At 33.4% G+C, this 12,581-nt stretch overlaps 1 protein-coding gene across 1 annotated transcript in view; it reads left to right on the top strand.

Annotated features, from left to right (window-relative positions):
* The window catches only part of ADAMTS6 (ADAM metallopeptidase with thrombospondin type 1 motif 6), a 338,936-nt gene that overhangs the window by 262,924 nt on the left and 63,431 nt on the right, over nucleotides 1-12,581 (top strand). The window contains exons 16-18 of the mRNA XM_028849466.2: nucleotides 3,799-3,932; nucleotides 4,974-5,097; nucleotides 5,621-5,701. Of these exons, the coding sequence (XP_028705299.2) occupies nucleotides 3,799-3,932; nucleotides 4,974-5,097; nucleotides 5,621-5,701 (339 nt within the window). The remainder of the gene's footprint in view (nucleotides 1-3,798; nucleotides 3,933-4,973; nucleotides 5,098-5,620; nucleotides 5,702-12,581) is intronic.

Genomic DNA, 12,581 nt, shown 5'->3' with positions numbered 1-12,581 from the left:
GACAGTTTAATTATAATGTGTGTGAAGTCTTCGTTGGGTTGAGCCTTATTAGAGATCTTTGAGCTTCATGTGTTTGAATGTCCATATTGCTCTCTAGATTTGCGAAGTTTTCAGCCATTATTTCTTTAAATAAGCCTATTCCACTTTCTTTTCCATGTAAGATTCCTATAATGTGAAAATGTAGTTATCTTGGTGATGTCCCATAAATCCTTTTTATTCTTTTTCCTCTGACTGCAGATTTTTAAATGACCCCTCTTCAAGTTCATAGATTCTTTCCTCTGCTAGATCAAGTCTACTGTTGATGCTCTCTATTGCATTTTTTCATTTTATTCATTGTTTTCTTCACCTCCAGAATCTGTTTTGATTAATGATTTCTGTCTCTTTATTGAACTTCTCACTTTGTTCATGTATTGTTTTTCTGATTTCATTAAGTTGTCTGTGTTCTCTTATAGTTCCCTCCCCTTCCTTGAAACAATTATTTTGAATTGTTTTTCATGCCATTCATTGATCTCCATATCTTTGGGGTTGGTTATTGGAATATTACTATGTTTCTTCAGTGGTATCATGTTTTCTTGATTTTTATTCTGGTTCCTTGAAGTATTGTGTTGCTGTCTTTGCATTTGGAGAATGCAGTCTTTACTGATTGGCTTCCAGAGAAAAATATCTTCACCATACAGCCCAGTTAAAGATTCTGAGGCTCTCTCAGACCTTTTCTATGGATGTGCCTACTCCACACCTCTTATTCTGTCTTGGGGAGGAATTCTTAAGAATGTACCCCTCTCTGGATTCCACAAAGCTGAACCAGGTGCTAAGAGCCTCCTGTTTGTTTTTTCTAGGGTGGTTTCCTAAATGCTCAAGTCGTGACTTCTCCCAATCCTACAAAGTTGTGGTGGCTGTCTGCATAAAATGCTTACACTTTCATCTATGGGAGCATGCTTGGGCAGCTGGCATATAGCAGTTTGGGGAGGATGGGGCATGCAGAGTTTTTGACGCAACTGTTGGCTAGTTGTGAGGTGGCCCATAGGCAAAACATCTTAAATGGCTCATGAGTTGGCTTCCCAACAGAGTCCGTGGAGTGGTTACTTGGGCCTATGGCCTCTCGCCTCTACTCCCAGGCTCTTCCAACCACTTAGCCATGCTGATCACCTCAGTATTCTGGATGAAGCAAGGAAACAGTAGGACTCTTAGGCAGTGTCCCACACAGCTAGGGGAGCTTGGTGCTTACTCTCTGTACTCTCACTTTCCCCTGTGGGAGAATCATAGGCTGGGGAGGGTGGCAGGGAGTCTCTCTTTTCACTGAGCTGTGCTTCCTTGAGGGAGTTGTGATACAGGTGAAGTGAAACTGGTCTTAAACCTCTTCAATTTATCTGTTTGGGGATTTTTTTTTTCTCCAATGGCATGCTGGAACTTTTCTGCTGGAGTCCCATGAAAGTACACTTGTCTATAAGTAGCTGTCAGAATTGATCTTTCTGCAGGAAGATGACAATAGAAAGCTCCTCTTCCACCATCTTGCTGATGTCACTCTAGTACCTTTTCTGAAAGCTCATTATATCAGAAGAAGCTGAACACATCTTCAGCAGTAAACAAGAAACTTATTCCCATTTTCATCACGTAATATAGTGGGCTAAGGATTATAACCGTAATATTTATATGTCCTGCCTATCAAATATTACCTTACATAATTAATGTTAAAATGGAATAAACAGAAGACTCAGCTTCTCTTTTAAAAGCCTAATGCATAAAATGCTATATTAAATTCCAAAGCATTACAATAAAAAATAAGAGAAGAACTGTATTAGGTAATAATGAAGAAATTTCTGTTAAGATTCATGGACAATTAGGGTAATTTAGTTCATGAGAATCATATAAAAATAAATATAAGTAGTTTTGTTATCAGTTTGGGAAGAAATTATTTTATTTATTACTTGTTATTTCTATGCTCAGTATGGCAAAATTAATCATTAATCATTAACCTAAGGCTAAAAATCACATTATAAGTTAGATAGAAGCTCTATAGCCTAGAAACATTGAAAATGGAAGAAAATATAGACTCAGGCCAGAGGTTGTAAGTTGGCAATTTAGCGACCAGTTCTTATCTGCATACATATTTTAGCCTCCTACAGTATTTTTTTTTTTTTTTACAAAACTTTGGATCAGTTGTTACATTTAAAAACAAGAAGAGTTTAGATGGGGAAAAAAACTTGTTTTCATCTCTTCTTGAAAAAACAGACTGACAATATTGGACTATCTTCTTGCATAACAACATTCAACTGTACAGTTGAACAACATTCAACTGTAGCAGTGATCTCCTTTATTGGAATATGCTCTCTCTAATTTGTCATTGACTCTACCACCCAGTCTATTTTTTTTTTTCTTTACTTACCGTCAACCTGCAGAAACATGATTTCTAAAAACTTCACTGAGATGCAGGCACGTCATTTCATCTTTCTGCTTTATTTCCTTTATTAAAAGTAGTCTTTATTTCAAAGAGAAATTTTAGCAGCATAATTAGATATGGTCAAAGTGATGAAATAGAGGTACAAAAGAAAATATTTTAAGTCATGATTTAGTCAATAATTACATTTTTATAAATAGTAGCTTTATCATGTGCTGCTTTTAATACAGTAACTCCACATTTATTGCTATTATTCCAATATCCTGTAGTTATGATATGTACTCTGTTTTTTTAAAATTTCTATTAGTTAAGCCTATTTTTAACTTCAGCCTTAACACAAATTTCAATGACAAAATGAAAATGTTCAAATTACTATATGTATTTATTCACAAAGAAAATTAGTGTTTTAATTATTCAAATGTAATACTATATTTTATATTTATCTTTGATTAATTTGATGAGAATTATTCAAATTTAAAGTTATAGTTAATTTTAGTTTTGATTTGCTAATCATAAAAATTTATATCCTTGCTAAATCCAGGTTCATAGACTATGATATGTTTAAGGCAGGTACAAATTTAGTTTTATTTTATTTTATAACTACCACATCCTTGCTTGATGTAGCAGAGTTTTTGTATCAGCTTCAGTAACATATGTAGCAGAAACTTCTATTTGTTAGACAAGGTTCTTTTTGCAAGCATCCTTTAAGTTTATTTTCTTAGGTTTTTTAAAAAAATTGTTTTTCTTGGCCGGTGCAGTGGCTCACACCTGTATAATTCCAGCACTTTGGGAGGCTGAAGCAGGTGGATCACCTGAGGTTAGGAGTTCAAGGCCAGCCTGACTAACATGGTGAAACCCTGTCTCTACTAAAAATACAAAAATTAGATGGGCATAGTGGCAGGCGCCTGTAATCCCAGCTACTCAGGAAGCTGAGGCAGGGGAATCTCTTGAATTCAGGAGGCAGAGGTTGCAGTGAGCCGAGATGGCGCCATTGCACTCCAGGCTGGGCGACAGAGTGAGACTCCATCTCAGAAAAAATTGTTTTTCTTTCATTTTTTTTTAAAAAACATTCAATTACCTTCACTATGATCCCTTTTTACCTAAATTATAAATATATAATGGAACAAGAAATATAAAATACATTCTAAATATATATTACAAATATATAATGGAAATACCTGAAACTTTTAAATCTGAAAACTGCTGATTAAGTCCCCCTTTAAGTTGCACAACCAATTAAAATAAAGGTGAAATTTTAGAAAAGGAGGAAAGAAACCTACACAATCAGGCATGTAAGCAGGGAATTATGTCTACGTGAATTATAAATTTGCTATGGATAATACTGAATCACTCTTCATTAGGACAACCACTCCACTTATTTATCTTCTACTGTATTTGTCCAGGTGGGGTAAAACCTTGTGCATTAAACTGCTTGGCTGAAGGTTATAATTTCTACACTGAACGTGCTCCTGCGGTGATCGATGGCACCCAGTGCAATGCGGATTCACTGGATATCTGCATCAATGGAGAATGCAAGGTTGCTCAGATTTTACTCCTTTCTGTTGGGGTTTTTGAGACTTTTGTCTTTTTCTCATTAACTCCTATTTAACACTATGTTTAATTTTGTTAAAAAAAGAGGGCCATATTTTAGAGAAATTCAATTCCCATTAAGAATAATAAAATATATAAAGGTAAAATGACCCATTCATATTCAAGCACCATACAAATGTGCTTTATTCTGGTATTCTAGTTATTTTTACAGTAATTGCCAGAAATATGAAAATATTTTGGATTTTAATTTCCGTTATTCTTCTGTTCTGTTTACAAACAAAATGATAGAAAAAGAGAGAGAATGAGGATTCAGCTCTTATTCATATGCCTACCATATGTTCTTTTGGAAGATTATTTGATAAATTTCATAGCATAAATTTTCCTCAAAGTGTGAAACAGTAATGCTCCTCCTACTTTATCTCCTTTTGAAGCATTTACAATGGTTTTCATTGTGGAGTTAGTCTTTATCTTATTAAAGCATTTGCTTTAGGGAATTAGTCAGACTAGTTGGGAATTGTAGGAGCAAATCCATGCTATTTTCCTAGATCTGTGTATGATTGTGTCATAATAAGAAAAGCCACAAAAACCACTATTTTCATAAATTTTTTTACTTGTCTGGTTTTGTTTTACTTTAAAGAGAAGCACAAATTAAGTGCTTCAAACTGAGAAAGATGAGATAAAAAGCACCATTTTATTTAGTCTCATAATTTCTTGGAAAACTTTCTATCCTTCTGGCTACTTGTCTACAAATATATCTGATAATGATTCAGTTTGTGTATGATATTTGTGTGTGTTTATGTATCTGTGGGCAAGGGGTACTTTATTTTCTTGAAGAAAAAGTCATTTTTATGGCAGTATCCAAGTTTTTCAAATAACAAAGACCCAAGTATGGTTTTTATTCATGGATTACCTTATTTTTATTTTCTTTACTGGAAAAACAAGCAAATAAATAAGTTATATGTATTTGATTGGTTGTGATTCCAATAATTTCTCTCTTGACACACTGAATATTCCTCTGTGTTTTCAGCACGTAGGTTGTGATAATATTTTGGGATCTGACGCTAGGGAAGATAGATGTCGAGTCTGTGGAGGGGACGGAAGCACATGTGATGCCATTGAAGGGTTCTTCAATGATTCACTGCCCAGGGGAGGTGAGTATGTAGAGACAACTCTTCCTCACACCTCTGGTGTACTGGGAGGAGCCAAAACCCTTGGTTTCCTCTACCCCCTTTTTTCAGATTTCTTTATTTAGGGAGACAATATTTTCTTCCCCAAATTGCTTTCAGTCATTTTAGTGTCAAACGTGGCTTCATGTAAGATATTTTAAGGAAATATTCTCCCTGCTTAACTTCATTTAGCCATGTTTCTTTAAGGTGTACATTCTCACAGAGCATTGATATGAGGGGCATGTGCTGAGGAAGAAAAGGAACCATTATTATACGTGTTGAGGCTTTTAAAATATCTTGAGATGATTTTAGAGAGAAAGACTGTTAAATACTGTTTCTCTAAAATGTGTTCATGAACCCAAAGGGTAATTTGCCCATATTTCATAACTCATAAAATGCAAAGTCAAAGAAAGAATGGAATAATAAGGAAACTATTAGTATTGAATGGTTACCAAATTCTCATTTCCTGACCAAGGCTGCTTAATACTGGCTGTCTTCTGTGTTCCAGGCTACATGGAAGTGGTGCAGATACCAAGAGGCTCTGTTCACATTGAAGTCAGAGAAGTTGCCATGTCAAAGAACTATATTGGTATGTTAGACTGGTATGTTAGTTTGCTAGATTTTAGTTGATGAGGAAAAATAGCACCATACCATGAAGGAAAATGCATGCTGCTTTGAGGTAGATCACTTTCATGCTAAAAATGAAGTAAGCTCCAAGTTTTATAGGACCACATGTACAATGCTGAAGAGAAAAATTATAATTTATAGCTTATTCTTCACTGGGTTATTTTATATGTAAAAAAAAAAAATCGGGCCAGGTGTGGTGGCTCATGCCTGTAATCCCAGCACTTTGGGAGGCCAAGGTGGGCGGATCACGAGGTCAGGAGATCGAGACCATCCTGGCTAACACAGTGAAACCCCATCTCTACTAAAAATACAAAAAAATTAGCTGGGGGTGGTGGCGGGCATCTGCAGTCCCAGCTACTTGGGGGGCTGAGGTAGGAGAATGGCATGAACCCGGAGGCACAGCTTGCAGTGAGCCGAGATCGCGCCACTGCACTCCAGCCTGGGCGACTGACCGAGACTCCGTCTCAAAAAAATAAGTAAAATAAAATAAACCACTATCTCAAAGAGATATCCACACTCACATGATCATTACAGTATTATTCGCAATAGCTAAGATATGGAAGCAACATAAATATCTGTCAACAGATGAATGGATACAAAAACTTGTTTTATCCGTATGCAATAGAATATTATTCAGCCTTAAAAAAACAAGGAAACTTTTCATTTGCAACAATATGGATGAACCTGGAGGACATCATGCTAAGCTAAATAAGCCAGACACAGAAAGGCAAATACTGCATGATCTCACTTACATGTGGATTCTAAAAAAGTCAAACAGAGAGTGTAAGGGTATTTACGAGGGGGCAGGGAGAAGGTGAAATGGGAAGATATTGGTCAAAGAGTACAAACTTTCAGTTATAAGAGGAATAAGTTCTGCATATCTAATATACTTAATATACTTAAAAGTTAATAAAACGTATTGTATACTTGAAATTTGTTAAGAGAATAGAGCTTATTGTCACCACATACAAAAAAGGCAACTGTAGGAAGTTATGGATATGTAAATTAGCTTGATTGTGGTATTCATTTCACAGTGTTTATGTATATCAAATCATCACATTGCACACCTTAAACTTACAATATTTTATTTGTGAGTTATACCTCAATAAAGCTGGAAAAAAGAAAGTATGAAAATGTTTCCCAAAATGGATGTATTATTTTATATTTCTTCAGTAATATAGAAGAGTTCCACTGCTCTACATCCTTGTCAGTACTTGATATTGTCAGTCTTTTTAATTTTACCCATATGGATTTTTTTAGTGAAGTGTCTACACAAATATTTTACCCATTTAAACATTTTTTCCTTTTTTTGAGTTATGAGTTCTTTATATATTCTGGATAGAAGTCTTTGTCAGATATATTTTATGGATATTTTCTCCTGGTTTCTGCTTGCTTCTTCATTTTTTGAAGTGTCTTTTAATTTTGATGAAATTCAATTTATTAATTTTTTAATAGTTTGTGCTTTCATGTCCTATCTTAGAAATTTTGCCTGCTCCAAGATTGAAAAGATAGTTTTCAATATTTAAGAAGCTATAGTTTTTATTTTTATGTTTAAATATATGGTCTACAAAATATAAAATATATTCATTAAATGTAAAATAAAATTCAAAATACAGTCATTAAAGACGTGTATTGTGCATACTACGACTGATACCTACGAGAGGGAGAGACAACCAGGCAAATCTATTTGGGGAAGAACAATTATTTATTTACTTGAGTAACACCCTGTCCTTTGATTTAACACTTAGAGTAATGAACTTAAGACTTGAAACTATGATAAGAAATGTAAGATGCATGAAATTCAAAAATAAAATTGAAAAACAAACACATGTTGTCATTTTAAGTTAATTTTTATATAAGGTATAAAGTAAGGGTTGATGTTCCATTTTTTCATATGAATATTCAATTGCTGTAACACTGTTTGTTGAAAAGACTATCACTTCTTCCATTGAATTACCCTGACACATTTGTGAGAGATCAATTAAGCATACATGGATGAGTCTATTTCTCTTCTCACCCATTGATCTAGGTTTCTGTTCTTAAACCAACACCACACTGTATTGAGTAATCAAACTTCCCAGTGGGTCTCAAAATCCAGAAGCATTAGTCCTTGAATGTGCTCTTTCTCAAAATTATTTTTGCTTTTCTAGGTCTTTGTATTTCTATATACATATTAGCATGAACTTGTCAATTGAGACAAGTCTTTTTATACAAAAAGAGAGTATATGGAATCTATAGATTAAATTGTGGAGAATTAACATCTTAAAAATATTGAGTTTTCTAATACGTGAAAAGATTTACCTCTACATTTATTTAGGTCTTTTTAAAATTTTTTCACCAATGTTTCATTTTTAGTATATAGGTCTTGCACACATGTTCTGTTAAATCTAATCATGCTTTTTGGTGCTATTGTAAATACTACTGTATTTTAATTTAATTTCCAGTTTTTTGTTGTTATGTAATAATATAGTTGATTTCTTTTTATATTGCCCTCATGTCCTGAAACCTGGTTCACTCACATATTACTTCTAACAGTTATTTTGTAAATTCATTTGGATTTTCTCTATATATTATCATGTCATCCTCGAACAAAGGCACTTTTACATCTATCTTTCCAATCTTTATGCCCTTTGTTTTTTCTTACCTTATAGTAGTGTTCATGACCTTTAGTACAATGTTGAATAAATAAGGAGACTAGGTAGCCTTTTGTTTTCAACCAATCTTAAAGGCAAATCATTCCTTGTTGTTTTTAATCATTAAATATAACATTAGCTAGAAGATTTATGTAATGACTCTTTGTCAGTTTGAGGATGTTCCCTTTTATTTCTAGTTTTCTAAGGATTTTAGTCATGAATAGGTATTGAAGATGTCTGAATCTATTGACATGATTAGGTTGGGTTTTACCCTCCGTTTTTCTGTTAATACAGTAAATGCATTGATTGATTTTCAAATGTAAAATCCATCTAATATTCTTGGGCTATAAACCACTTTTTCATGATCTATTATTACTCTTATATATTGCTGGAATTAATTTTGCTAATATTTTATTAAGAATATTTGGACCTATGTTCATGAGAGATATTTTTCTAGAGTCTTTTTCTTGTGATTTCTTTGCTGGTTTTTGTATTAGGTTAAGCCTGGCTTCATGAAATGGCTTGAGAAGTGTTCCTTTCTCCTCTATTTTCTGGAAGAGTCTGGAGAGAATTGTTATTATTTTTTAATGCTTGATAGAATTCAACTGTGAAGCCATCTAGAATGGAGTTGTCTTTGTGGGAAGTTTTTAATGTGGGAATTTTTATAGCAAAGTTTTCAAATTTATTGGCATAAAATTATGCATAATATTTTCTTATTATCCTTTTAATATCTGTAGGATCTGTAACAATGGCTCTTCTTTTCATTTTCCATATTGAAAATTTGTGTCTTCTTTCTTTACCTTGGTAATCCTAACAAGGGCTTTATTAATTGTATTGATCTTTTTAAAGAACAAGCTTATGGTTTAAATGATTTTCTCTATTGTTTGTCTATTTTGCATTACATTGATTCACACTCTTCTGTTTGTTTCTTTTTTCTATTCACTTTGTTTAATTTGTTCTTATTTGTTCTAGCTTCTCAAGATACAAACTTAAATTACTGATTAAAAATCTTTTTTCTACTATAAAACAAGCATTTTTTTACTATAAATTTCATCAGACATTTGATACATTGTATTTTCCTTATGAAGTTTTAAATATTTCCTTATTTATCTTGTGACTCATGGCTTAGAAAGTATTATTTAATTTCCAAATATTTTGGTGTCTCACAAATACTTTTCTGATACTGATTTCTAGTTTAATTCTATTATGGACAGAAAACACACCTTATATGATTTTAGTTTTTTTGTTAAGGTTTTTTTATAGTCTAGCACATGTGCACTTGAGAAGAATGCATATTCTGCTATTTTTGGGTTAGTATACCGTTATTTGCTGCCTTCTTGTTGAAGAATTACGGAAAGAATTATGTTGATATCTCCCATTAGAATTGTGGATTTGTTTACTGTTCTTATTAATGGCAAAAGCTGTGATTACTTTTGCACCAACCCAATAGTTTGTAAGATTTTTGCTTCATTTATTTTGATACTATGTTTTAGGTGTGTAGACATTTGTGATTGTTACATCTTCTTGATATATTGAGCATTTTATCATTTTCAAATGTTTCTGTATATTCCTGATAATATTCTATGACCAGTCTGGCATGGTGGCACATGCCTGTAATTCCAACCACTCGGGAGGCAGAGGCAAGAGAATCATTGAGCTCAGGAGTTTGAGATCAGCCTGGGCAACATAGTGAGATACCCATCTCTTAAAAGTATTCTTTGACCCAAAGTCTGTTTTATCTGATACCAATCTAGCTGCCCCAGTTGTCTTCTGATCAGTGTTTGCATGGTAAATCTTTTTCTCTCTATTCACTTTTCATATGTAGGTACGTCTGTCTTTAAAATCTGTTTCTTTTAGGACACATGTAGTTTGATCTTTGTTTTTTATTATGTCTAACAATCATTGCATTTTTAAATTATAGTCTTTAGTTTGGTGGGGGGTTGGGGTCGGCAACTATTTCTGTTAAGGGTCAGACAGTAAATCTTATAGTCTCTGTTACAACTATTCACTTCTACCATTGCCCTGTGTAGGCAGACATAGGTAATAAATAAATGGGTGTGACTGTGTTCCAATAGAACTTTATCTACAAAAACAGGAGGTGGGTCGTAAGTTTGGTGACTTCTTGTTTAGATCATTTATATTTAATGTAATTATCAATATCGTTGGGTTTAAGCCTACTATCTTGCTGTTTTTCTGTTTGTCCTGGGTGTTTTTTTCCCTTTTATTCTCTCTTCATGTCTTCTTTTAGATTAACCATGGGTTTTATTGTATTCCATTTAATCTCTACAAATAGCTTATTAGCTATACTTCTTTGCTCTGTTTAATTAGTGGTTGCTTTAGGATTTACAAAATGCATTTTTAATTTATCATAATACATTTCCAAATAATATTGCACCATTTTGTAAGGTCATAGAATATTATCAGGAATATAGAGAAACGTTTGAAAATGATAAAATGCTCAATATATCAAGAAGATGTAACAATCATAAATGTCTACACACCTAAAACATAGTTTCAAAATAAATGAAGCAAAAATCTTACAAACTATTGGGTTGGTGCAAAAGTAATCGCGGCTTTTGCCATTAATAAGAACAGTAAACAAATCCACAATTCTAATGGGAGATATCAACATCATTCTTTCCGTAATTCTTCAACAAGAAGGCAGCAAGTAAGAATATAAAAAACATGAAAAAACTATCCAACCAAAGGATAGTTGCATCCTTTAATTTAATGAACATTAATGGTATACTAACCCAAAAATAGCAGAATATGCATTCTTCTCAAGTGCACATTTCCAAATAATATTGCACCATATAGTGTAAGGCCCTTGCAACAATTTACTTCCATTGTCCCATTCCATTCTCTGTGCTGTTTTTTTTTTTAATACTTTTTGCTTCTTTATATGTTATAAATCCCACAATATATGGTTATTATTTTTGTTTCAAAGAGCCAATTATCTTTAAAAACAATTTTTAAACAAGCAAAATTATTTTGCATTTACCCACATATTTACCATTATTCCTTTCTTTGTATAGATCTCAGTTGCCATCTGTTACAAATATGTGTGTATATACATGTAATGTCATCATGTTTCTTCTCATTATATTTATGTTTTCATTTAAAGTTCTTGAATATAATAGCTACTTGAAAATTATTTTCTGCTAATTCCATAATTTTTGTTATTTCTGGGTCTGTTTCTTTGGCTTTGCCTTCTTCCTGTTTGAATCACATTCTCCTCCTTTTCCACATTGGTAGTAATTTCTCATTGGATGTTGTACATTGTGAATGTTTCTTTGTTGAGAGCCTGGATTTTGATTTATTTCTTTAAAGGGTATTAAGTAACTTGTAGATAGGCTTGATCCTTTTGATGCTTGCTTTTGAGCTTTGTTTGGGTAAATCCAGAATATTCTTTATTCTAGACCTTGCTCAGCTCTCCTACAAAAGTATGATTCTTCTTGGGTGTCTATTGAATGGCCTGGTGATTGAAATGCAGTAGTTCTGCTTACTGCTCCACAGTAGTTTTTTTGCCTGACTTTATGTAATTTTATCCTATGCATATGCAGATCAATATTCAGCCACAGATTTTCTCCCTCCGCTCTTGTTCTCTGGTCCTGCATATTCCAGCTATGTCAGCCTTCCCAGTTTCTGACCTCTCTTCACGTGGTGAGACCACCATGTTCTGCTTGGGTTCTCCACCTAAAGAAAGTGTCTCCAAGCAGAAAGTTGTGGAGATCATGGTCTCTGCACAGTCCTGTTCAATGCATGAGAATAGCTGATTCACATATTTTGTGAGTTTTCTGATTATTTACAATGGGAGGGCAAGTCTAATACCAGTTATTTCAACATGAAAGTGAGTAGAAGTTCTATTTATTTGATGTTTAATCCTTTGAGATGGTTTTAGTCTCTCCAGAAACCCTTAGTGAGACCTAAATGAGTTTTTATTTTAGTTAAAATACCATTCCCTTTCTCTGAAAGCTTTTAAAAATAAGGGTACATCCAGAGTGTGTCTTGAGACAGAACACCAGTATCATCAGCCTCTTCTTTTATTTAAGAAGACTCTTTTATTTTTACACCATAATTCTGAATTATTTTCTGCATCAATAATACTCAAAAGAAAAAGATTTCTAGCCTCAGCTTTTTCCCTCTCTGGTAATTCTCTTTTCATAATGCCACATCATCTTCCTTTAGTCATTCTTACTTAATGCCTCT

Source organism: Macaca mulatta, chromosome 6 (assembly GCF_049350105.2).
Source record: "Macaca mulatta isolate MMU2019108-1 chromosome 6, T2T-MMU8v2.0, whole genome shotgun sequence".
NCBI classification, from domain to species: domain Eukaryota; kingdom Metazoa; phylum Chordata; class Mammalia; order Primates; family Cercopithecidae; genus Macaca; species Macaca mulatta.
Note: the sequence above shows the minus strand (reverse complement) of the source record. Positions and strands in the feature narration are given on the sequence as shown.